This window comes from Cavia porcellus, unplaced genomic scaffold (genome assembly GCF_034190915.1).
Source record: "Cavia porcellus strain 051 isolate PalLab524CR breed Dunkin Hartley unplaced genomic scaffold, mCavPor4.1 scaffold_8, whole genome shotgun sequence".
In the NCBI taxonomy this organism is placed as follows: Eukaryota; Metazoa; Chordata; class Mammalia; order Rodentia; family Caviidae; genus Cavia; species Cavia porcellus.
In genome coordinates, this window is record NW_026947491.1 from 6,247,128 (window position 1) to 6,273,044 (window position 25,917).

Here is a 25,917-nt window from a genome sequence, read left to right on the forward strand (position 1 = left end):
GACAAAATAGAGATCTTAAAATACTAGCAACAGCCTGCGTATGGTGGCACACATCTGTAATACCACCACTCAGGAGGATTGCTGTGAGTTTGAGGCCAGCTTGAACTGCATAAAGACCTGTCTCAAAAAAAAAAAAAAAAATATGGGGGCTGGAGGTTTAGCTCAGTGGCATAAGCACCTGCCTTGCAAACAGGCAGTCATGAGTTCAATCCCCAGTACTGATAAAAAGGAAAAAGACAAAATATATATATATATATATATATATATATATATATATAAATGAAATATACTTACATTAGCATTTTCTCATTTCACATATATTAGATTGCTTCCATCATCTTAAGTTTTTCTTATAGGTATCCAAAAGAACTAAATTATTTATTATTATTATCTTTTTTTTTTTTTGAGAGAGTATTTTACTATGTAGCCCAGGCTGGCCTTGAACTCAAAGAGATTCTCCTGCCTCAGCTGCAGTGCAGGGATTACAGTGTATCCCACCATACCCAGCTTCAAGGAACTGTGTAGTAAACCAACTCTGCACGCCTTTCCAGGACTTAGCCAGTTTTAGCTGGAGACAGGCCCAGGCTGGTGAGGCAGGGGCTGAGGACTGAGGGCCACCTTCCTCAGGAGCTCCTCTCTTCCTAGGGAGGCTCTATCCAGTCAGGTCACAGCCCAGTCCCCACGCCAGCCACCCAGCCCGACTGCAGGTCCCATGGCTATCCCCACAGCTGTCCCCCGAGCCAGCAGCCAGGCAGTGCTGGCCTCAGTGTCTGGCCCAGGTGGCAGGCAGCCAGCGGCCCAAGGTAGTAGGCAGTGACCTTTTACCCCCTTCTGTGCTGGCTGCAGTGACTCCAGGCTTTCGAGGTTCACAGGAGTCACTTGGGGTTGGCATGGGGCCCCAACCTGTCCCCTGTAGGGCCACAGGAGAGTGGGGCTGGGCCATGGCTAGCTGGGGCAGAGGCCACTCTCAGAGGACCCCAGAAGTCACCTGATGCCGGTCCCTGCATTGCCAGCATGCGAGAGGCTGAGGCAGGAAGGTCTAGACAAGCTGAAGTCTAATCAGAAAGCTAGAGATGGACCTGGGACACAGTTCCCCTCCCTGACAGCGTGCTCGGGGCCCAGGCTGCATCCTAATCCCATGGGCCATGCTGTCACCTGTCCAAACTGCAGCTGCTCAAGGATGGCAGAGGACCCAGCCCCTGAGCGTCCACAGCCTACTACCAGGAAGGGTAACAACAGTGTAGTGGCTGAAGTGACAGCTTTCTGGAGGGGGAGGGGTGGAGACACTGACCCCAGGCTGGCTGTGCCCAGGCTGGGTGCTGGGCTGGGGACAGCTGTGGCAGGCATCGCCTTTCCCCAGTGTGTCCCTTGCTTCCTGGGGCCCCTTGGAACTAGCTGACCACAGACAGTGGGGTCCAGGCCTCCTGGGGAAGAGCCCCTGATTTCCAGGAAGAGCAGAGCCACAAACACCCAGTGTTTCTGTGCCTGGGGCTGTGCCAGAGGTAAGGCCGGGACACGGTGGTCACAGTCACGCAGCAGGGGGAGCTGAGGGAGGGGCTGGGCCGGAGCTGGGAGTCCGTGAGTTTGGGGCTCAGCCTGTAGACTGCACGGATCATGCATGTGTGTTTGGGGTTCCAGGAATCAGGGATGAGAATGTACAAAGGCCAGAAGAGTCCTTCTTGTATGTGTGTGGCTTTTTGAGACAGGGTCTCACTGTAGTTCAGGCCAGGCATGAACTCACTGTGTAGCCCACTGGCCTTGAACTCATGGTGAATTTCCTGCCTCAGCCTCCTACATACTGGGATTACAGGAATGCACCACAATGCCCGGCAGAAAACTCATTATCCCAAAACATTCCTGTCCCCTTCCAACGTCATTTCCTGCCCCTTTCAATTCCCAATATTCATGGTTCTAATTTTAGTCCTTTGGAAAGATGTGGCCAGGGGTGGCACCATATACCTGTAATCCCAGCATCCTGGGAGGCTGAGCTGGGAAGCTCACCACAAGTTCAAGGCACGCTGGGCCGGGCCTGGGTAACTTAGCAATTTAGCCTGTGTCAAATAAAAAAGAGTGGCTAAAGATGTAGTTCAGTGTCAAGGCCCTAGGCTCAATCCCTAGCATTAAAAAATAGATATTCTATGTTCACTTCATGTCTTAGGTATAGAATCTCAGCAGCCATGGAGTCAGGGTGACCCAAAACCTTTTACACCATGGGCTAACAACAGGTTCGATGGGAGCACCTGATGGGTTCATAAATTAACTAGAGGCCAAGACGATGCCCTGGAATGGAAAAGGAAACAGCAGAAACCAGACTCCCAGCAATGTCCTGGCGTAATGTCCAGCATCCAATTAAAAGTTACTAGGCTGAGGATAAACCGGGAACATGGGAATCACAACTGAAGAGAGAAAGCAACCCATGAGGGGCCCTGTGTGGGAAGGAAAGACATGTGCTTGCTTCATGGTGCTACGAGAGAGGGGGACAGGGACAAGGGCAGAGAGAGAGTGCCTCTTGGTAGCTATTTTACTTTCGATAACATTTGGTAGAGCTATCATTTAAAAAATACTAATTTTTTTAAATACTAATTTTCAAAAGGCTTCTTGACTTAAAGCCAGGTGTGGTGGCACACACCTAAAATTGTGACACTCAAGAGGCTGAGGCAAGAGGATCCCCACTAGTTCAAATTGAGGCCAATGAGGGCTACACAGTAAATTCAAGGGCAGCTTGAACTACAGTGGGAGCTCCTGTCTCGAGAAACAAAATCAGGGCTCGATATGGTGCTGCAGGCCTGTCATCCCAGCACTTGGGAGGCTAAGGCAGGAGGATTGTTGTGAGTTTGAGACTAGCCTGGGCTACAAAGTGAGCTCAAGGCCAGCCTGAATTGCATAGTGAAACCCTGTCTCAAAAAAATAAAAGTCAGGCATCATGGTGCACAAGCTGTTACCCAGGAGGTACCCTCCTGTTACTCAGGAGGCTGAGGCAGGATGATTGCTGTGAGTTCAAGGCTGGATTGAAAGGCAAGACCTTGTCTCAAAAATAAAGTAAAATCTGGGGCTGGGGATTTAGCTCAGCGGCATAAGCACCTGCCTTGCAAGTGCACAGTCGTGAGCTCGATCCTTGGTACCAATAAAATAAATCAATAAAGAGAGACTGAGACTCAGCTGGGCAAGTGGCCACTGCAGAGCTCTGCAAAGCCTGTTTCTAAGGTTTCCACGTTGACATGGCCATCAAAGCACCCACACAGCACCCTTGGGATCCACACTTCCTGGAACCTCCAGCCCATGCTGGGGTCTCAAGGCCACCAAGCCCAGGATGCCGGGGGAGACAAGCCGCCCCCCCCCTACCCCATCCCACGGTCAAGACTGTGAAAAGGAAGCCCAAAGGGGAACCTGGAAGGAGGTAACCTCGCAGGCGGGCTCTCTTGCTCTCTCCTGAGTTTCTCCAGTTGTCCAGGAGGGGGCTCTCGCCGCTTTGGAAACCCATAGTCCCAAAACTGCACCACTGCCTGCAGGCACCTAAAACAGCAACCCTTCCTCAGTGTCCCAAACCACAGGTACCAGCTTCATGGGCCACCTGGATGGCTGCCATGAACACCCAGGGGGACACAGGGGGAAGCCCTGATCCTTACCTGTCCCCAAGGACCATCTTTACAGGGATAGGCCACCAGGTCCCCTGCAAGACACATGTGTTAACTTCCTGCCCAGAGACACAATGGCCAACAGCCACATTTTAAAGAAGGAACAGTTTGACCTGGCTCATGGCTTCACAGGGCTCAGTCCATGGTAGGTTGGGTCCAAGGCAGGAATAGCACATAGAATCATGAGAAATGGATGCTACTGTCATCTCAAGCCACCACTGGCTGGTTACTCTGGAATGCATAGCTGAATCTGTCGTGCTCTCTGAGTCTCGTGCAGTGGGTACTGGGACCTCCTTACCAAGCAGCTCTGTGCCAGGGCCACAGTGGGAGACTGTGGATCTGTAAGGTGTGCCCATCTCCATGGTGTGACATTTCCATCATGCCACCAACAAAACATGTAGATGTGGAAATTCAAAGTATTTGAATGGCAGCACACACCTGTCATCCCAGCACTGTGGGAGGCTGAGGCAGGAGGGTTATCCATTCCAGCCCAAGCTGCACAATTTAGAGATTCTGTCTCCAAATAAAATTCTAAAAGAGCTGGGCATGTAGCTAAGTGGTCAAGCACTTGTCCAGCACAAGTTCAATCTCCAGTATTGCAAAAATAAAATTGCTGAATAAAACAAAACAAAACAACTGGTAACAGCCTTGATGAGTGACTGTGCAGGGCTCTGTGACGCTGCTGTTGGGATCTCGGAGTGGCAAGACTTAGGAAAGCCATACATGCTTCACCACGCAGCCCTAAAGTTCCCATGCCAGGCTGTACCCACAAGAAACAGTGTGAGTCCACACACACTCCTGGGACATGAGCTGGGCATGGGGGCACACCGGGCATCCCAGCACTTTGTGAGGCTGAGGCAGGAGGATTTCAAGTTCAAGCTCAGCCTAGGGAAATTAGTAATTTAGCAAGACCCTGTCTCAAAATCAAAAATGAGAGAGGGCTAGGGATGCAGCTCTGTGCAAAGGCCCTGGGCTCAATCCCCCAGGACCAGGACAGCAAAAAAAGAAACCCCCACCTACATCCTCACAGCTGCATCTTCCAGCAAGGCCTGGGGCAGTCCTCGGGCTTTGCATCTCCCGGACCCACAGGCACCTGTAAATGGGGTGACAGTGTCCCCCAGGAAGGCCTGGCTAAGAATCAGAGAGGCGTGTGGGTGTGTGCGCCACACTCAAAGGAAGTAGTACCTGACGGGCCGACTCGCCTGCGTCCACCTTCTGTTCACATTCACATCACTCCCCTTCCAGGTCTTTTTCTGTCTTTTAGAGACCAAGTCTTGCTGTGTAGCCTGGGCTGATCTCAAACGTAGCCTGTCCTCCTGCCTCAGCCTAAAAAAAAAAAAAAAAAAAAAAAGCGCTGGGATTATAGGCACCTAGCTCCTGGCTGCCTTTCTGAGGGTCCACTTGGAGACGGAGGGGCTCCACCCCTCCCCCAGCCCTGGCCTGGTCCTGCTGCCTGCAGGACTGGTTGGGCTGCTCTGCTGCCACTGGCCTTTTCCCCACTGCCCAAACCCGATGTGGGGAGATAACAAGGAGATAGCCCCGGCTCCAAGCACAGGCAGCCCTAGAGCTGGGGGTCAGAGCTGAGATTGGACAAATCTGGGAGCACAGGCAGGGGACCCTGGAGCCACCGGCCAGGAGCCCTGAGGGGAACGATGGCCCAGCCCAAGTGGCCTTGAGAGGACCTGACAAAGCCCACCATGCTGTGTGCAGGCCACAGTGGCCAGCGTAGGAGCAGCTGGGAGGTCATGGGGAGGAAGCATTTCCTGCCCACAGGACCTCCCTGCCCAGGGTTAACACAGCTGAGCTGTTGGTTGGTCTTGAACTCTCCTGCCTCAGCCTCCCAGAGTGCTAGGATTATAGGTGTGCACCACCATGCCCAGCTCAGTATGCATTTATCACAGTTCTATGCACAGTCTTAATGTCCTATGGAGAGAGGACAGCTGGCTCCCAGGGACACTGGATACACCTGGGTCTGTCACTGGGTGCCAGGGGATGAGAGTGGCACAGAGGTGACCAAGTGTGAAGAGGAGAGGAGGAGAGGCCACGCTTGGCACTTGGGGACAGCAGCTCCTGGGAGGACAGCAAGTCTGGGCATGTAGGACAGGAATGTTCCCTGTCCTGCCACCGATCACACCTTGCCTCTAACCGACCTCAGGCATGCTGTCCTCTCCCTTAGCCCTGAAGGACTGGGCCCTGTCCACAGGCCACAGGCGAGGACGCCACTTTCAGCAGACCCAGCTATGCCGGGAGGTTGAAAGGATTTGATGAAAGCTTTCAAGAACAGGGGCCTCTGCTGGACACTGTGCCGCACACCTGTGACCCTGCACTAGGGAGGCTCAAGCAGGAGGAGCCCAAGTTCTGACACAGCCCGGGCAATTTAGCGAGTTAGCAGTCCCTCCCTCAAAATGAAAATCAAAGCAGGCTGGGAGTGCAGCTCAGTGTGAAACCCCAGGTTCAATCCCCAGTACTGGGGGAGAAAAAGAGAACAAGATACCCCCCAATTCAGCTCAACGGGATCTCCCTCCCCATCCGCCTTCTGCAAGCCATTCTGTAGTGCAGGCTGCCCCTGAACTCAGGGCATTCCTCCTCCTGCCTCAGCCTCCTGAGCGCCGGAATTACAGGCATGCAGCACACGCAGCCACTCACTGTTTTCCTTGAACAAGTCTGTGTCTTGTAAAGAATAATGGTAAACAGGATGTGGTGGCACATGATTGTAATCCCAGCACTTATGAGGCTGAGGCAGGAGGATTACTGTGAGTTGGAGGCCAGCCTGGGCCATACAGGGAGACCCTGTCTCAAAAACCAAGAAAGTGGGGCTGGGGATTTAGCTCAGCGGCATAAGTACCTGCCTTGCAAGCAAGCAGTCATGAGTTCGATCCCTGGTACCGGTAAAAAGGAAAAAGACAAAAAAAAAAAAAAAAAAAAAAAAAAACCAAGAAAGTTACTGAATTCTTCTGCACCAAAATGCCCTTTCTCCTAGTCTTTATTCCCATGCTCATCTCTCATCTCCCCTTCCAAGCCTGTGTGGACTTGCCCCTCCCACAGCTACTTGAGTGGCTCAAGCTCAAGTCTCTTAAGATGTCACAGCGTTTGCACTTGGCCTGCAGTCTGCTGTATGTCAGCTCCGCAGGCCAGGCTGCACAGGAACAGAGGTCACAGTGATGGCGCATCGCAGATACTCCGCCTGCTCTCTGGTTTGGTTCCTGAGACAGAATCCAGGGCCTCTGCACTGAGCTACAAACTTAGCCCTGTTTTATTTTTTATCCTGAGACAGGGTCTTGCCAAGCTGCCCAGCACGGGGCTTGTACTTATGATCCTCCTGCCTCAGTCTCCTAGACCCAATTTTTTGGGTACTGAATTAGGTCCCAGTCACTTCTCTCCTCACAAACCTCCCCCCTCAATACTCAGGAGGCTGTTATTGTGTGGCAGGGACCTTGGCCAAGTCCTCAGGAGCAAAGCCTTCCTGGAAATCCCCTTAGTCTCTCTGGAGGACTCATTTTCATCCCCACTGGACAGATGCCCAAGCAGCCCGGAGAAGTCAAGCTACCTGTGTAAGGTCACACAGGAGTTGCACTGCACCCAGCCTTCCAGTTTGTGTCCATCCTGGCTCCAGGTGAACACCCAGCTGCAGCGGCATCTTGCCTAGTGAAAAGTGGCCCACACAAGATGCATGTTAAAAAGTGGCTGGTGTGATGGTACATGCCTGCATCCAATCCCAGGACTCAGAAGGCCGAGGCAGGAGGGTCACTGTGAGTTCCAGGACATCCTTGGCAACTTATCGAGTCCTGTCTCAACACTAAAGAAAAAAAGGTGGGGCTGGAACATAGCTCAATGTGAAGGTCTTGGGGTCATCCCCAGCCCTGCAGAAAGATTTTTAAAAAGAAAAAAATCTCCATGAACTTGGAGTTGGTGATCCCAGGCTCAGGTACAAGATACTGAAATGTGGATTACGCTAAACGGGGTGAGCTGTACTGGATGACCCCAGGGGAAAACACAGGAGGGCACTGACTGGTCTGGGAGTATGAGAAGATCCAGGCAGAGGGGCCAGCGGCTCAAGGCTATGCTCCCTGGAACTGGGGCCCAGCATCCAGACCAGAGACCTGGCTGGCACAGGCAGGGAGCAGGAGCAGGTGGCCGGCAGGTGTGTGCTCAGGGCCCACAGGGACCCAGGCAGAGCCATGTTGTATAGTTTCTCCCTGGCCTGCTCTGGACACCTGGCCCTCCTGCTGCGCTGGGCCTGCTGCCGGCCAGTGCCACACTGGGTCACCAGGGAAGCCACCCTGGCAGTGTGCCTAGCTGCAGGCACTTGGCTGGGCAAAGCAGGTGCATGGATGGTGGGCCCTGTAGTGCTAGCAGCAGTTTGTACTGTTTCCAAGGCCAGCCTGGCCTCTCCAGGCTTTTTTTCTTTTGAGAGCTAGGTAGCCCAAGCTGGCCTCAAATGCATAGTGATCCTCCTGCCTCAGCCTTTCTAGAGCTGGAACCACAGGCTTTGTGCTACCACCCCAGCTATCTCCTCTATAAATCAGAAGTCCTTACATAGTGACCCCAGGTGACCAGGGTATCAAGGGTTCTGGGAACGTGTTAGGCATGCATACTGTAGAGGCCTGGAGACCTGATCAGGCCAAAACCCGGGATGGCCCAACAGGCTGCAGGCTTTCCAGGCTGAGGGTGGAGACCCCTGGCCCGGCCAAGTGCTGGGCTTCTCTCAGCATCTTGCGTTAAAAAGCCAGGCATGGTGGCACATGACTAAAAATCTGAGCCGAGGCAAGAGCCACTCTCCTGGGCTTATTGGCACTTTAGCCAGACTAAGGCACAAAATAAAAATAAAGCCGGGTGTGGTAGTCCCAGCACTCTGGGGAGTCCAGGTTGGAGGGTTGGAAGTTTGAGCACAGCCTGATCAACTTACTGCTTTAGCAAGACAGTGTCTCAAAAAATAAAAAAAGGGCTGGGTATCGGGGACCTAGATCCCCAATCTCCTAAATGAGGGTACGGTGAAGGCTTAAATAAATGAGACAAGTGGTGTGATTTTAAGGCTCCAGGAGGATCAAAACTCTGCAGGGTTTAAGACTCTGGGGGCTGGGACAAGGAATGTCTCTAGGTGGCCAGTATTTACTTATATTCAAACAAAGAAGGGGTTAGAGTGTAAAATGCTGGAAACCTGAGCAGGACCTTGGGAGGGATTCAAGGACCCCTCCAAGCAACAGACGATGCTAATTAAGAAGTATCCCAGGAGGAAGTCTCCAGGTGACTTCCACTACAGGAGTGAGGTGCCTGCAGCTGCCATCTCTGATCTCTGTCCTGTTAACTGGGGTTGAAGCCAGGTGTCCTCAGCTGTGGCCTGTCTTGTCCTTTGAGGCATCTCTTTGTTCAGTTCCACCAGGCCTGGGCCATGACACAGCCCTGCACATGTATTCGGCTTCAAAGGCTCCAACAGCTGGGGATGTAGCCCAGTGGGAATGACTCCGGGTCCAATTCCCAGGAAAGAAAGAAAGAAGGAAAGAGAGAGAGAAGCACAGGAAGCGGTAAGCAACAGTAACAGGCAGGAGGGCGGCTCTCTTGCTCCAGCCTCCTCTGCGTCAGCCTGGGGTGCAGAGGGCAGCGGCCCAACCCACTCTGTTCCTGGTTGGTGCCAGGCTGGGTTCCAGTTAAGGGCTGTAGCACTGCACAGCATGCAAGACCAGCCATGGGTCTGTGACTGGGGGATGGGGCACAGGTGACTGGAAGGAGTGTGACCCTGTGTCCTTGCTGCCAGCCCCTGCCAGCCCCAGGATGCGTCCAGATCAGCAGCTCTGGGTTCCTGAGGCACAGCCCATGGGGCTGTGAGCACAGCTGTTCTGGGAGCCGGGTCTGGGGGTTTCCCTGCCTGCAGATTCCATCCAACCAGCAGGTTCATGTGGGGCTGCTGTCAGGTACCCAAGCCCCCTGGCTGTCTTGTTAGAACAAAACACCATGGCCAGGTAACTGGGGAGCCCAGGGCTCGACCCCTACACTACTCACCTCCTGCTGCACCAGGCACCAGTTCCAGTGTCTTCTCATTCTTTAAGGCCAGAGCCTTTGCACTGACCTACCATCCCAGCGCGCCCTTCCTCCACTTTTATGTTTAAATTTGGAGAAAGGTTCTAAGTCATTGAATTCCCCAGGCTGGACTGGAACTGGCAGTCCTCCTGCCTCAGCCTCACAGAGTTGGGACCACAGGGTGTACCACCATGCCCAGCTTTGTTATCTTTGTGCAAAACCACAAATGCCTTCCAGCCAGCTGCCCCTGGGGAGTGTCAGCCTCACTATCCAGAGTTAGCTTTTCATCCCCACTGGAAAAAGACAAACCGAGGAAGTGTGCTTGTTCACAATTTCAGAGGCACCATGCTCAGCTGCCTCGCTGGCATTTATTTACTTATTTTGGAACTGGGACTCAAATTCAGGAACTTGCCCTTACCAGGCAGGCACTTGTACAGTTGAGTTTATCCCCCGTCCTTTGTTTTGTTTTATCCTTTTGAGACAGGATATTTTTATGCAGTTCAGGCTGGCCTCAAACACACAGCAATCTCCCTGCCTCAGCCTTCTGAGTGCTGGGATTACAGGCATGTGCCATTATGCCTGGCTTTATTTAGTTTTTTTGAGACAGCGTCGTCTTTCTATGTACTTCAGAATGGGCGTGATCCTTAGCCTCCCCAGTGCTGAGGTCACAGGCGGGCACCACCATGCCTGCCCTCTGTGGCAGTTAGGTCTAAGGTGACACAGACATATGATGGTTGAAAGGCATGGCAGATCAAAGCCATCTGATTGCTGCTTAGAAAAAGAAAGAAAAGAGCAGACAAGAGAAGCAAGCCAGAACCAGATACAGTGGTTCATGCTTGTGATCTTAGTTACTCCAGAGGCTGAGACAGGAATATTTCAAGGGCAACTCAGCAAGACACTATCAAAATAAATAGTAAGGTGCGTGTGACATTGCATGCCTGTAATCCCAGCATTTGGGACAGGCTGAAGCAGAAAGATCTCTGTGACTACAAGACCAGCCTGAACCACATAGTGAGCTCAATGTCAGGGACTATAGCTAAGTGGCCAAGGGACCCTGGGTTAAATCCCTCCCCCCAAGAGCTCCAGGGAGGGTGAGGAGAAGACAAATCCCTGCAGGACACAACACAAAGACCCACTTACTCCTAACAGGGTGGGTGGGGTCCCTCCCCATGGAGTCAGAGCCAGTCTGCAACACAGCCTGCCTTGGAGCCTCGGAATGTCACTAACTGAACACTTCGGAGATGAGTTTCCAACACATGGAATCTGGGTGACATTCAAACAACAGCAACGCTCCAGCTGATGGAAGAGGTTGGTGCTGGGGAAGCCCAGCAAGGAGGCAGCCACTATGCCAAGAACAGAGGCAGATGGAAAGGGCTGGAGACCCCAGGGATACTGGGTGGCGACTGTCAGGATATGCAGAGACTCAGGGCACCAGTCAGAGGGGCCAGGCAGAAGAGAACTGCCAAGTGCGGGTGCAGAGCGTTCTCTGCAGTTCTCTGAGACACCTCCTTCCAATTTCTCATGTCAAGATAGGGTCTCGCTCAGGTTGCCACGCAGGTTTCAAAGTTGGGACCCTCCTGGCTCAGCCTCTCAGAACAGTGAGATTACAGGTCTGCACCAGCACGCCTGACTCATCCTACTGTTACTTTCAACAAATATCCTCTCTTTGGCCGACTGAAGCCTCTGGTCAACCAGTCAAGAGCCGTGAAAGACAGGGGTGTCAGGAGTCCTGCACCCCGCCTTGGCGTCCTCAACTGGACAAAGGCCGGCAGCTGCTCCTGGGTCCACTGTCTGCTGCCCTAAGCATTTCCGCACCCTGCTCTGCCTCACCCCATCCGAGCCCCGCAAACGCGGGCTCACAGGCAGACGGGGTCCCACTGCCGGACTTGGGAACCCAGCAACCCAGAGTAAGCTGTCACCTCATCGAGACACACAGGGCGCCTTCGGACCTCCCAGAGGGGTGATTCGGCAGGGAAGGGTCCGAGTTCAGATACGCCGTGCCGAACAGCCAGCCCCAGGGGCCTGCAGAGGAGGCGTCCCCTGTGAGACTCGCAGAAATGTCCCTGCGGCTGCCGGAGATCAGTCCTCTTCCCAGCCAAGCACGCACTCCAGGAGCCGCGTGTGGGTACACTGACATTTAAAACAGGCGGACGAACGCAGGGACGAGCCCTGCGCCGCACGCTGCCGGTTCACAACACTCGGGGCGGCGTCCCCAACCCGAGACTTCCCCGCCGCCACCGGCGGGACCTTTCCCCTACTTTCCCCGGAGCAGCGCCCCGCCCTCCGGCCAGACCAAAACACGTGCCGCGTCCCACCCAGTTCCATCACGCTTCGGCCAGGCTCGGATCACGCGGCCCCCCGTGGCGCTGATTGGCCGGCCGCGCACCGGTTCTGTGCCGATTGGCCAGCGGAGGTGGGCCCGCCTCCGAGGGGCGGTGTATTTTGGTTCGTGCGCCCCGCCCCCGGCCGCTCCCTCGGAGGCGCCCCGCCCTACTCTTACTGGGCAGCGCCGGGGCAGAACCGCGCGGGCGGGCGGAGGCGCGCGCCGGGCCGGGAACTCCGGTCCCCGCCGCCGCCGCCGCCGCCGCCGCTTCACGCCCAACCCACGGCCGCAGCTGTTTTGTTGCTCGCCGACGTCGGCATCATGCACACCCCGGCCTCGGCCGGCCCGGGCGATGCGCGCACGGTAAGTGGCGGGGCGTGGGCGGGAGGACGCCAGTTAGTGTATCGGCGAAGCGCGGAACCTCGCAATGGAGCCGCCGGTGATGGGCCGGGCGTGCGCGCGGGCTCGGGGCCGGGTAGATAGGGGGCGTGTGCCGCGCGGCCAGTGCAGCTTTGTCTGGAATCCGCACTCTGTTCGGCGCGGGGCTATTTCCAGCCATGACGTCACCCGGGCCTGTGGTGGGTGGCCGTTGGGCAGGGGGCGCGGCTGGCGGGAAAGCTGCACGCGGGAGTGCGGGCGGGGCCGAGGTCCCCGGCTGGAAGGCAGCAGGCAAGGGGCGGGCCAAGGCAGTGAAGGGTTAGGTGGATAGCGGGGGCGTGGCAAGGAGGGCGTGGCCGGGGTGGTGCGCCTGAGGGCGGAGCCAAAGCGGAAGCTAAAAGAGTAGAACGCGGCACGCAGCGAAGGGCGGGGCCGAGGGTGGCTGACGGGAAGGGGGCGGAACAAAGGCGGACTAGTTAAGGCAACGCTGGAACTGGACGCGGGGTGGGCTGTGGGCGGGGCAGAGGCTGCTGGCGGGAACTTTGCACGTGGAAAGTGCTTCGGGCCTGTGAGCTGCAACGGTTGTCTACTTCTTTGTGGCTTGAGAGCTGCTGGAGGCCCCAGAGCGCCTTCTGGCTCCAGCTTCAGGCCCCAAGACGCTAGGCTGTGTTTTTCCCACCTGCGCCGCTGCAGTGCAGTCTCTAGACCGGGCGAAAGGACGGACATCGGGCAGGTGACACTTGGCTAAGGTAGCTTCTTGATTTGTTTGGTATGGGGGACTGCAAGATGGAAAGCTTTGGTGTTCGGGCAAATCTAGTAGGAGCTGGTGTGTACAAATCTTAGGTGTGTTCTCCGAAGAGGAGAAATCGCTTAGTTCCTTCCTCCCAGTTCCTGGTTGTAGCATGCCAAGAAGGGGTCCTTCTGGTTTGTGTGGATTGTTTTTTGTTTTGTTTATTTTAAGACAGGGTTTCACTTCAGTTAAGGCTGGCCTTGAATTGAACTCCCCAGGTAGTTCAGGTTGACCTTCAATTTGCAGTGTTTCTCCAGCCTCCACCTCCTGGATGCTGGGATTACTGTGTGCGCCCCTCCCCCATGGTGGATATTTTACACTTTATCTGTTCTGGCTTTGAGTGTAGTGATTGCCTTAATTTTTTTGCATTTGCTAGGAAGCAGGCTTTGGGCCACTTGATTGGGGTTCAGACATCAGATTTGGCCTTTGCTCTGGCCTGATGACTTTGCGGGCGCAGGTATCTTCAGGGGTGCCTCACCCCCCAGGCAGTTAGTGTTATTGTGTGCTCACCTGCCCTGTGACACTCTTCGTCCTGGACACTCTTCGCTGCCACTCTGGCTTATGCCTCTGGTGTGAGTCAAGCAGGGCTCTCAGCAGGGTCAAGTACAGTCTGGAAGTGGAAGTGCTGTGCACAGTCCCCGGAAGACTTGTCCTAGCAGCACCTGGGGTGCTGTGCAGCCCTGTTCTGGTGGCCTTGCCTGCTCTGTCCCCATGCACTGAGTTGCTGGGCGGGTCTCACCCTAGGTGGACATCATGGATATCTGCGAGTCCATCCTGGAGAGGAAGCAGCATGACAGCGAACTGTCTGCATGCAGCGTCCTGGAACAGACGGACATGGAGGCCGTGGAGGCCCTCATGTGCATGAGTGCCTGGGGACAGAGAGCCCAGAAGGGCGAGCTGCTGAGGACGAGGCCACTCACCCCTGTCTCCGACTCTGACTCCGGCGAAGCGGCTGCGCCCGAGCTGCCCAAGGACTTCCAGGCTTTCTCGACACTGGTAAGAGGTGGAGGTGCCTGGAGGAGGCTAGGTGGTGTGGGCCACAAGGCACTTGGCAATGTGGGCTGAGGAGGAGCATGCTGCCCCCGCCATGGACTCCAGGAGACCCCCTTGTGTGTCTGTAACATGCTGTGACCTTGCTTCTGTGTTAGAGAAGCTCTAGAGGTGACAGTTAGGCTGTGACTGACCTGGGCTGCAGGCTGGAAGTCTATGGAGCCAGGGATTGGGGCACTGGAGCTGGTGGTGCTTCACTTGTTCCTCAGAGGTCTGTTGGGCACAGTCTTGTCAAGAAGTGGACAACTGATGCCCCTTGAGGTCTTGAGAGCAGTATAGGGGGCAGTGGCTAGCTCGGGCCTGGTTCTGTAGATACACCTTTAAAGGGAGCAGCACAGTGGTTTGCCCTGAGTGGCCCAGCACTTGGCTGTCACATGCTTCCTTGTTTTCCAGTGTATGACGCCACCTCAGAGCCCGGACCTTGTGGAGCCACCACCAGGGCTCCCTCCCCAGGCAGCCCACACCTTGGCAGCCAAAATGCTGGGCCGGAGGGTAGAGTGGGCATCGCCAGGACTGGAGCCCCACCGAGCTGTGGAGACAAGCGTGATCAGGCACACCGGGGAGAGTGTCACCCTCACCGACTCCACTGTTGGGCAGCCCCAGGGACAGTTGGCCATGGACAGGGCCGGGGAGGGGCGGCCCGTGGGCCCAGGTGACACCCCACTGGACTCACGCCTCCAGGACAGTTCCCAACTCACCAGTGCTACCTACTGCCAGCCTTGCTCTCACGAGCCTGGCAGCCCTCTCTGTGCGGACAGAAACCAGCAGCTGGTGTTGCCCACTGCCCCACAGGCCTGCTCACCAAAGAGTCCTGGTGGCCACCTGCCATGGAGGAGCAGCCCCAGGCCAGGCCCTCTTTTCTCTGTCCCTAGCCCTACTGTCCTCTGCCAGATGGTCCCCATCCCTGTGTCCGGGCAGGCTGGGGTGCTGCCAGCTTTCCTCCAGCCTCCTACACTGATGTCCACTGGACCTGGCAAGCCCATCCTGCCCCAGGCCTCGCCTGCACCACAGGGAGCCGTGATGCTAGTACTGCCCCCACCAGCCCTGCCCCCAGCTGCCACTTGCCCACCTGGTGTGGTCACTGTAGGCAGCACCAGGCTGCTGCCCCTCGCCCCCATGCCCATGCTCTTTGCCTCCAGCCAAAGCTTCGCCCCGCAGGTGGACTTCTCCCGGCGGAGAAGCTATGTATGCGACTTCCCTGGCTGCCGTAAGACCTACTTCAAGAGCTCACACCTAAAGGGACACCTGCGCACTCACACAGGTAGGTGCAGCAGCCTCAGGGCATAGGCTTTGGGAAGGAATACCACCATGAGTCTGCTCCCAGACCGAGCTGGACAAGGCCTAAATCTTAAATCTTATTTAGGGGCTTGGTGCCATGTTGGCCTCCTGGGGAAACCAGTTCAGTTCTCACCCAGCTCCATTTGCAGTCGGAGGGGGAGAGAATTGCATCAGGGAGCCAAGGCGCTGCCAGATGGAATTCAGTCCCATGGGCCACTGTGCACTTCTGCCGACCCTCGGACCCAGCAGGTCCTCAGGAGGCTAGGGTTTGCAGGGAGAGGCTCCGTTGGCTTGGCCAGTCCTGGAGAGCCCAAAGGAGTGGGCGACAGCTGGAGACAGATGGTGGCCATGCGCTAATCCATGCATGGCTGCCCTGCTGTGGTCTGCATCCGGCGTGAGAGCAGAGATGCAGAGCCCTCACTATCACTTCACAGCCACTACCTGTTCTGTTGTGGGCCCTGGGGTCAGGTCCGGCCGGAGTGGCGACCTCACTGCAGGCAGAGGTGGAAGGCCTTGGACCTTTTGCACCATTGTCACCGTCCTTGGGGGCAGCGCTGCATGAGGACAGATGTGTAAGACAAATCAGGAACCCACAAGAGCCAGGTCCACGCTGGCTTTCTGACTTTCGGGCAAAGAGCAAGGCTTTTGGGTACAGGGGGTCTCCTGAGGCTGGGGAGCCATGCTGACTGGGTGCTCAAACACCTCCAAGCCCGGGATGACTGCACTGTCACCTGCTGGGTGCTCAGCAGCTCGAAGCTTGCAGACAGGTGTCCTTGAGGATCTGAGCTGTGTGTCCACCAAAGAGGATGCAGGGCTTAGAAACCTTCGTGGTTGCAACGTGCAGAGTGTTCTAACAGGGAAGCAATTGTTCTTTTCAGGATTCTTACCCACAGCTGGGCATGGTGCACCCCTGTAATCCCAGTGCTGGAGAGGCTGAGGCAGGAAGATCACCATGAGACTGAGGCTAACCTGAACTACGGAGCAAGACCCTGTTTCAAAGAAATAGCACACAAAAAGTTATTCCTTCTATTCCAAGCTGTAATAATGTATTTTTTATTTTTCTTTAAAAACTACATATATGTGTAAAACTGGGAATTGAACTGAGTGACATCCCTGAGTTCTTGTTCTATTTTATTTATTTTGAAATAGAGTCTTGCCAAATTGCAGTGTCTTGGATTTAAGTTGTGATCTTACGGCCTCAGCCTTCCAGAGTCCTGGAGTGATACGAGCTACTGTACCTGGCCTAAAGATATGTTTTTGTTTGGTTTGTATTTTTGAGACAGGGTCTCAAAAATAGTTCAAAAATAGTTCAGCATGGCCTTGAACTTGGTACGTAGCCCAGGCTGGCCTAGGACCTGCCACAGTCCTGCCTCAGCCTCCTGCCACCTGCAGGTTAGCTTAGTTTGACATCAAAGCTCTGACCACTGCTTCTGAGGCTGGTAGCACCTGTCACCTGTCAGGCTGGTAGCAGCGGTGTCGCCTGACTTCTCTGATGTGTGCTTTTTTGCCACAGGGGAGAAGCCCTTCAGCTGCAGCTGGGATGGCTGCGGGAAGAAATTTGCGCGCTCGGATGAGCTGTCACGGCACCGACGCACGCACACCGGGGAGAAGAAGTTTGCCTGCCCTGTGTGCGAGCGGCGCTTCATGCGCAGCGATCATCTGACCAAGCATGCGCGACGCCACCTGAGTGCCAAGAAGCTTCTGGGCTGGCAGGCAGAGTCAGAAGTGGAGGCAGGCAGGCGAAGTGAGGGCCCAGGCAGCCCCATGGGGCCTGTGCCCACCTCATCCTGAGCACCTGCTCCGCCTAGGCTGCGGGGCTGTGGGCATCGTGCACATTGCTCATTTCTTTTCTGTTCTGGACCCTGTTCCGTGTCCTTTGCAGTTTCACAAGTATCTTTTTGTGTAAGGAAACGGGGGACTTGATCGTCTCGGTGACCAGCTCAGCCAGGGTCTTGCCCAGGGGCCTAAGTGACTGCCTGGCAAGCAGAAAGCTGGGAGTTCAGCCTCCGGTGCCACAAAAAGAATAAATCACCAGGGTTCACATAACCATTTTGGCAGTAAAGTTTACAGAGTAAGTCTGGGTTTTTACAAGCTTTCTATTCTGTTTTGTAGAAAGAAGACAGGGTACTAATTTTATACTGTTTTTTATAAAAGTATTTATATTGTTGGTGCTTGCATCACCCGTTTCTATTTAGCCTCCTTGGTGTTTAGTGAACACCCTGAAAGAAGCCGTGGCCACTCTGTTAGAGCTGAGGACCCCTGGAGACAAGACGCAGGTTATGGGGCCTCTCAGAGAACAGGAGGGGCCCAAGTGTGGGGTGCTGGTGTCCTTCGGGCCAAGGAAGATCAGTTTGTGCCCAAGGTGTCACTCGGCCCATCAGCTGGTCGTGTGTCCGCTGATCTCTTGACTGGGCCTCCCCTGATGGCTAGCCGTGTGGGAAGTGGCCTCAGGTGGTGGGGCAGGCACGAGGCCACAAGCTTTGGTTCCCTGGGTGCAAGGACTGCAGGGAGCTCATGGGCTGCTATGGGCTGTGTGGCTCCAGATTGAAGGGAGGCCCTGAGGAGGGAGGCTGTGGCCTCCAAGGCCCTGGCCCAGGCGAGCCCAGGCTGTGCTGTCACTGAGGCTTGGTCCAAGGCCACAGAGGAAGGGGACCCCCACTGCTGTGGTGGTGGAGGGGTTGTGACTGCACTGTGTGCTTAGCCAAGGTGTTGGGGACTTAGCCTTTATTCTGGTGAGGGTGGGGCGGGAGCTGCCTTTCCATTTGCAGTCTGCCACCACTCCACCCAGCCAGCCATCCTCAGTGTGTGACTTGATGCCCACAGAGTCGCCCTTTTATTTCAGCTGCTTTTCATGTGTGTGTGTACGTGTGCGCACGTGTGGAGTGTGTGTGTGCAGTTATGCATTTTCATGCTGTGCACAGTTGGATACTTGTGTTCCTGGAGCTTCTGGGGAACCTGTGTGTAGAACATGTGACCCTGCTGCCCGTCCCCTGCCCTCACCTGAGGTCGATGTGACACTGGCCAAGTGTGGGCCACTTGGTTGCTGCCCTGCTCCAGAGCTCTGCTGGGACGGGGCCCTCGGCCTGGACTCCATGCTCTGCAGTGCACGGTGGATAGCGTTCACAGCCAAGCTCCCGCTTCCTGCTCGGTCGGGGGTGTGCTGGGGGCTACCCGCTTGCTCCTGGGGATGGCCGTCAGGGCACCGGCTCTGATCCGCAAACCCACACCACCCTGCCGCCCGTTCTGCCTGTTCTGCCCGCCGCACAACGGGTCCCTGCACTTTACCCTTCTTGGGTTTGCTTGAGCTTTTTTGACTTTGAGCCTTTAAAAAGTAGTTTCAGTGATAAAACTTAAAATGTTTCATAATTTTCTCCTATGTAACAGACTACAGCCTGTTATTTAAATGAGTATGTATAATGTAATGTTTTTTTCAAATCATAAAATTTTCTTGATTTGCAAACTGGACTGTGTCCTGCTCATTTCCCCTGGCCCAGATTGGCAGTGGCAGTGGGTCTGGACTCGGCCTGGTTCCCAGAGCTCGTCAGGCCCTGCTACTTCAAAAGTGGGGCTGCACCTTCTCTTCAAGTTTTGGGGACGAGAATGGGATGGGACCGGTGCACAGGGTGGCTCTGCAATTGTTCAACTCTCAGGTGGGGGGCGTGGAGCAGGCCCTAGGGGTCTCCCCACCTCCTCACTCCATCCCTGCCTAGGGCCAAGCACTACATCCTGGGCTGGCTGTGGCTGCACGGTACAGTCTAGCACTCGGGGAGGCTGAGGCAGGAGGATGGCAAGTTCCAGTCCAGCTTACAAATAATGAGACCTTGTTTTGAAAGAAAAATACAATACCAGGACCATCAAGGCAGACACACGTGTCACAGACGTCTTCCCTTCTGTCCCTCTCCCTGGAGCCCATGTGGCTTTGTCTTTCGCACTGTAGGGAAAATTACTGTGGGTGTCACCAGAGGTTGGGGGCATCGTTCAGACCTGGCTGCCCAGGGCTGGGCCCTCAGCTTCTGACGACTTGCTGCTGGGCCCAGGGCTCTGGAGGATGCTTCCCACCATGTGACAGGGTCTTACTGTGTAATCAGACTGGGCTTGAGCTTATGATCCTTCTGCCTCAGCCTTTTGAGTGCTGGGATTACAAGCGTGGCCCACCACATAGTTTCCCTGGTGGTCCACTTGACACCTTTTTGATCAGCACCTCAGGCAAGGGCTGAGTCCCCTGCCCACGCTTAGCCTGCTGCTCTTCATCTCCCTCGTCCTGCTGGTCAGGTGGTGACCTTGGGCCCCTCAGCCCTCTCTGTGGGTCCAGCATCTCAGACTTCCGTTCCTTTCAGAACATCCAGGGTCTTGAGTCCTGCGCCCTGCGACCACTGTGTCACCACCACCAAATCCTCCCTGCTTTGCTGCTTTTCTCAGGGCCCCTCTGTGTGCTCAGCAGCCCCTTCGGCCACCTGGAAAGCCAGGTCTGGCTGAGCCAGGAGGATCGCAGAAGAAAGAGCCCAGCCTGGATGATGTGGTGACTTCTTGTCTCAATGTACAAAATAAAAAGGGACATCGCCCAATATAGAGGCCCTGGCAGCTTCCCCTGAGCACACACCCCGACAACATCATGCATGATGACCCTGGAAAGGGGTCTCTTTTATCCCAGGAAGGGCTATGAGTCCTGTGGGAAGCCGGCCTCAGGTGTCCTGTTTTAACAAAAGTGTGGCGTCAATTCAAAGCCTAGTTCTGGCAGTAAGAAAACTCTTTTATTTATTTGTTGTTTTGGGCCAGGGTCTTGCAATCTAGTCCAGCTCAGCTTTAAACTCTCTGGGATCCTCCTGCCCCAGCCACCTCAGCATTGGGGTCACAGGTGTGCATCACCACATTCAGTTTAAGAATAAAAATTCAGCATTCTTTTTTCAGCTTCTTTTACAGTCAGCACTTGAGTTAGCAGTGGTCCTCTCCTGTCAGAAGGGATGCTTTGGGCTTAGGAGCCCTAGGAGCTGGGATCAAAGCCACTCTCACCCTGACCATGGAAATTCTGGCGTCCTGATAGCTGGTGACCCTTGAGGACCAGAGGAGTGGGGACGCCTGGCCCAGGGCTGCATCCTGGGGCTCCACCTCTGAAGGGCGCCTGTTTCAGCAAAAGCTGCCATGGCGGGCATGCTGGCTGGTGGCGCCTGACCACAGTCCCAGCCTCAGAAGCCTGTGCTCCCTGGACAGTGGTGACATAAGAAAGGGTCACTGGCTCCTGACGACACAGAGGACCAGTGCTGGTCTCCAGGCCCCTCAGCGGCTGTGTACGAGACTGCTCAGGGGGATTTGAGTCCAGAGCGGGTCCTCAGGAGGTGGCTCTGTTCCACTGATGCCTGGCTAGGGACAGATGGGGACCAGGACAGCCACTGTGAGCAGCCTTAGTGGCCATACTCCTGCTCAATACTGGCCATCAGCTCCTCTTCCGCGCGGCTGTAGGAGATGGAAGACTGCCTCGAGGCCTGGGTAGGGTTCTCACCTAGGGCTCTGCAGATGAGAAAAGGACCCAGGTGAGATATTACTGTTACATACCACCTCATCTGTGGTGGCTCCACCCTAAAACCCACACTGAGCAGGTGTGTGGTACATGCCTGTTACCCCAGCACTTGGGAGGCTGAGGCAGGAGAGTCTCTCGGAATTTGAGGCCAGCCTTGGGCCACACAGTGAGTTCAAGAGAATTTTTAGAATGTCCTGGCCCTCCAACCATGGGCAAATTCTGCCTCATGTTCCCGCTGGGAAAACAGGAAATTCCCTTTGTATCCTGGGACCTGCCCCAGTGGGTGTAGACAGGGCCTTGAGAACCCCCACAGCCAGCTTCTAATGTGAAGCTCAAACACTTAGGCCAGCTCTGCAGGGAAAGCTCCAGAAACCGGCCCCCAGCTGCTGGCTCCCTGTGCAGCTTCTGGGCCCTTCCCAAGGTCAGGGTACAGACTCCTTAGGATACTCAGGCTGAGACTAAGTTCACAGCTCCAAAACCCATTCCCTGGGGCTGCCCATGAGGACCAGGCCGCGGCCTGCTGGAGGTGCAGGGAGGGGACAGGCAGGGTGAGAGTGGCCGCTGTGTGGCCGCAGGAAAGGTGGGGGTGGCGTCTGGGAGGGGACGCTGTCCCCACACATGGAGGGCTTTTCTTAGGTGTCTCTGGAAGATCGTGCTTGCAGAAAATTTGAAATCCCAGGCTCAGCAAGTGTGATGATAGCAGGTGCTGCTTGGTTTTGTCACCTGCCTGCTGCTCAGCTGAGGGCATTTTATTTTTGTTTGGGATTTTTGGTATTGGGATCGAACGAGGCTTACACTGAGCTACCTTTTTTTCATTATTCTTTTTGACTCACTATGGAGCTTTTGAACTTGTGGCAATCCTCCCGCCTCAGTCTTCTAGCCCCTGAGTGCTGGGATGACAGGTGTGCACCACCACACCCAGCCCCAGCCCTATTTTTATTTTTCATTTTTTTTTGTTTTGTTTTGTTTTTTGTCTTTTTTCGTTTTTATCAGTACCAGGGATCGAACTCACGACCGCACACTTGCAAGGCAGGCGCTTATGCTGCTGAGCTAAATCTCCATTTTCATTTTGAAATAGGATCTTACTAAATCACTGAATTGCCCAGGCAGGGTTCTAATGTGTGACCCTCTTGCCTCAGCCTCCCTGAGAGCTTCTGAAGGAATTAGTGGAGGATGGGACTGGAGGGAGTGGGGGTGGCCTAGGGCCATAGGTCATGACCTCATCCAGGCCAAGAAGGGATGGACCAGGCCTCTGTGACTCCTGGGGCCTGGGTCAAGCTCTATGCACACAGTGGTGGCTAGAGACCAAGTTGAGACCCGGGGGTCAGTGCCAGGCAGGTCATTAGAGGTGAGGGCTGGGTAACGGAAGGGTCCACAACAGCATGCTTTACGCCAGGTGTGGTGGTACACTCAGGAGGCCGAGGCAGGAGGGTCCTCTCCGGAGGGCTGGGATTACAGCTGTGAACTACTATGCCTGGTTTAGGAAGGTATTTTTGAGATGCTGACATTCCAAAGAGACCTCCGGAAGAAAGTGAAGATGTCAGTGAGCAAGGTCATCCTAGTTCCTGAGCCCTGGCAACAAGCCGCGGGACCTCACCAGGCGAGTTTCGGTGACCACCTGTCCCTTACTGGGGGCCTTGGATACCCGCAGCAGTGAGGGCCTAAGGCCTCAGGAGCCGGGTCACCACCCCTGTACTCACTCGGAGGCTCGGCTGCTCTCTCGGCTGCTCTCTGGGGTGTCCTCAGCCTGCAGCCCTGGGGACACCTGGAGAAAGAGACAAAGGAAGAGGCCTCACCGTGTGAGGGTCAGCGGCCAGGCTGGTGGCACATGCCTGTCATTCCAGCACTCTGGGAGGCTGAGGCAGGAGGGTCACAGCTTTGATCGCTGACTGGGCAACTTAGACTCAAACTACAAACTAAAAAGGCTGGGATGGAGGTGCATTGCTCAGCACTCGAGAAGCTGAGGCAGGAGAATCCTTCTGAGACCAGCTTGGGCTACAAAGTGAGCTCAAGTCCAGCCTGAACTGCATAGAGAGACTCTGTCTCAAAAAGACAAAAAATAGATAAATAAACAGGGCTGGGGATGTAGCTCCGTGTGAAGGCCCTGGGTTCAGTCCCCGGAAGTACATGCAGAAAGTGTCTGGCCCAGTGGCGTGAGTGCATTTGTGTGCTGTGTGATCATTGCCCCATCCACACCCAGGAGCCCTGACCTTGCAAAACTGACCCTCAGTACCCGTGGGACACTCCCTCCCCACTCTCCCTACCCAGATAACTCATGCTACTTTCTGTCCCTGTCTCAGAGAACACTAAACAACTTGGAGTGAGTGGTCACAGTATTTCTCCTTTATTTTTAATTTGTTTTTTTGAGACAGTCTCACTATACAGCCCTGGCTGGCCTTGAACGCCTGGCAACCCTCCTGCCTCAGCCTGCCGAGCGCGGGGATGACGGCTTGTGCCAGCCACCCAGTCTTCTCTTCTCTGCGCCGCCCAGGTGTACGCGTTCGGTTGGTCGCAGTGCTCTTACGTAGAACTTGAAGGCACACAACCAGAGGACGCTGGTACAGACCTCTGAACGCCTAAGCCCCAGTTGGCCACCAGAGGGCGCTGCGCCCGGCGGTGTCTGCTCCTAGGCCGCGGTTGACAGGGCTAGTTCCCAAGGGTTCTGCAAATGTCCCCAGGGTGCGCTGCCAGCGCGGGCAGTGCCCATGTGGGCGCCTTCCTTTGGGGAGCAGCCCCCACGACCACAGAGCACCACAACGCCCTGCTGCGGGACTCCTCCGTCCCTGCCTGCGTGCCACCCCAGCGTCGGCCACCTCGGGCTGTCCCCACAGCCCTGACCCTGCCGGCGGCCTGGTGGTGGCCAACAGCGCAGCCCCTGACCACACTGTGTCCGTCTCTGTCAGCGCACCTGGACCAGAGTCCCACCTGGCGGGTGTCCAGAGGGTCACAAGTCACTGCGGTTGCCATGGCACCCAGCCAATGGGGGACACCCCTGTTGGGTTTGAAAGCCACCTCGAGAGGGAGCTGCTTCCCTGCTAGGCCAGAGTCCCCCACTTCCCCTCCGTAGGCCGCAGTTTCCCTGAGGGAAGCTGAGACTCCCCTAGGAATCTTGTTATGTAATTGTCTTTTTTTTTTTTTTTTTGAGACAGAGCCTCTCTATGTAACCCAGGCTGGCCTGGAGCTCCTCCTGCCTCAGCCTCCAGAGTGCTAGGATCTTGGGCGGGCACCACACCACACAGTCTGCTTTATAATTTGGTTTATTTCCTTCCTTTTCTTTATAAAATCCGGAGGACCTTGGGTGGGGGGAGTTCCGTGCACCATGGGGCCTTTGTAGGTAACTACAGGATGACGTCCCCTCTGTGCCTGCGCCTCGCAGGTCCGTGGAGAGACCCACTTTGAGCCTCCTGTCTGTCACCTTGGCTGGGGCGGGGATGGTGAATGGAGGCTGCTGGCCCCGTTCGTCTAAGCGGGGCTGTAGTCACAGTGTCCCCGGGACGGCAGGGAAGCCAAGCGGCCTCGGAACGCAGTGACACGGGGTTCCACCAAAGCTCCGGACGCGACGCGACGCGCCACTCCGGGGCGGAGCCGCTGTCGCGGCTAGCGCCCCCTCCCCAGGACCCGCCCGCGACGGCCAGACAGGGGCGGGGGGAGGAGCAGAGGGTCCCCAGGCCGCAGGGGACCCCGAGAAGCCCAGGCGCGCCGTCCGGTCCCTCCCCGGATGCCCCAAGGAAGCGGAGAGGGAGGGGTCCAGGCAAAGGGCAGGGCCCCGGGGACTTGTCGGGCACACGCGGGGGGCGCCCCACTCACCTCAGGCGGGGACCCCGCGGGCCCCTGCGCGCCCCAAGCCGCGGACTCGGCCAGCAGCAGGTCCAGCAGGCGCAGCGCCTCCGCGCGGCCGTCGGAGGGCGCCGCTGTCTCCGGGGCCGGGGCCGCGTCTGCGGTCACCGCCGCAATCGCCGCGCTCGGGCCGTGCTCGGGAGCCGCGGGGCAGTGGGGCCCCCGCCGCCTCTGCACCCCGAAGCTCCGGCTGCTGCCGCTGCCCATGGCGCCGGCGAGCACGCAGGCCCGAGGAGGGGGAGGGGACGGTGCGGAGGGGACAGGGTGGGGGGACCGACCCGGAATGAAGTGCGGCCCGGTTCGAGGACTGGGAGGGCGGCCCGGGATGGCGTGCAGCGGAGACAGGGGTGCAACAGGTATCAGGGCATGGTCAGGAGTTAGAGCACGGCCCGCGATGGGGGTGCAGCTAGTGTTGCAGTGCAACACAAACCGAGGCGCGGCCCAGAGTCAAGATGCAGCCCTGGCTGGGGTGCAGCAGGTGTGGGGTGCAGCACAGGGCGGGGGAGCAGGGGTGCGAGTCCTGGGGTGCGAGGCCGCCGTGGGAGTGGGAGCAGAGGGCAGCAGCCGCGGTGGAAGGAGGACAGGGTGGTCACGGGTAGACTCCATCCCCAGGCCGCTGTGTCTCTCACGAGCTTCACCGGGTCCCTCACATCTGCAAGGACGGAGAGTGGGGGGGGGGGTACTGGGGGAAGGGGGCTTCCCAAGGGCTCAGATACCCCCTGGGCTCAGCCTTTTGAGATCATTGGGTGATGACTTCACCGCCTGGCCAAGCTCAGCTTGTAGGAGCGGCAGTGACCCCACCTGGAGGGGCCAGGCATAGCACTGGGGTGAAATTGGGAAGCCAGCGAGGCAGAGTATTATTGATCATTATTCTGTGGCAGAGGGCACTGTTTATCCAAAACAGAACCGTAAACCGGGTGTGGGGGTGCACGCCTGTCATCTCAGCACTCAGGAGGCTGAGGCAGGAGGAACTCCAGAAGTTCAAGGCCAGCCTGAGCTACAGAGTGAGTTCAAGGCCAGCTGAAGTATATGGAGACTGTGTCTCAAAAAACAAAACTAAACCAAAACAGAACGACAAAAACTCTTAATTCTTAAA

General features: G+C 56.1%; 2 protein-coding genes and 1 long non-coding RNA gene across 4 annotated transcripts; 1 reads left to right on the forward strand and 2 right to left on the reverse strand.

The window, feature by feature from the left end:
• Positions 1-3,302: 3,302 nt before the first annotated feature.
• Positions 3,303-11,907, reverse strand: LOC134477140 (uncharacterized). The gene is made up of 4 exons (XR_010049051.1): positions 11,570-11,907; positions 4,821-4,961; positions 3,627-3,670; positions 3,303-3,513 (listed from the first exon to the last, which is right to left on the reverse strand). It is a non-coding gene; the product is annotated as an uncharacterized LOC134477140 (long non-coding RNA).
• A 237-nt stretch (positions 11,908-12,144) lies between these two features.
• On the forward strand, positions 12,145-18,929 carry Klf11 (KLF transcription factor 11). Of its 2 annotated transcripts, none has more exons than XM_003462699.5 (4): positions 12,145-12,336; positions 13,886-14,137; positions 14,585-15,452; positions 16,983-18,929. In XM_003462699.5, the coding sequence occupies exons 1-4, from the start codon at positions 12,295-12,297 to the stop codon at positions 17,258-17,260; spliced, it is 1,440 nt and encodes a 479-aa protein (XP_003462747.1). In that variant the 5' UTR covers positions 12,145-12,294; the 3' UTR covers positions 17,261-18,929. The 2 variants fall into 2 exon arrangements, with proteins under 2 accessions (XP_003462747.1, XP_063110217.1); XM_063254147.1 differs by lacking the exon at positions 12,145-12,336 and adding an exon at positions 12,883-13,100.
• Positions 18,930-20,198: 1,269 nt separating this feature from the next.
• Cys1 (cystin 1) lies at positions 20,199-25,029 on the reverse strand. Its single transcript, XM_013144446.3, has 3 exons — positions 24,792-25,029; positions 22,685-22,749; positions 20,199-20,974 (listed from the first exon to the last, which is right to left on the reverse strand). The coding sequence occupies exons 1-3, from the start codon at positions 25,026-25,028 to the stop codon at positions 20,869-20,871; spliced, it is 408 nt and encodes a 135-aa protein (XP_012999900.3). The 5' UTR covers position 25,029; the 3' UTR covers positions 20,199-20,868.
• Positions 25,030-25,917: the final 888 nt, after the last annotated feature.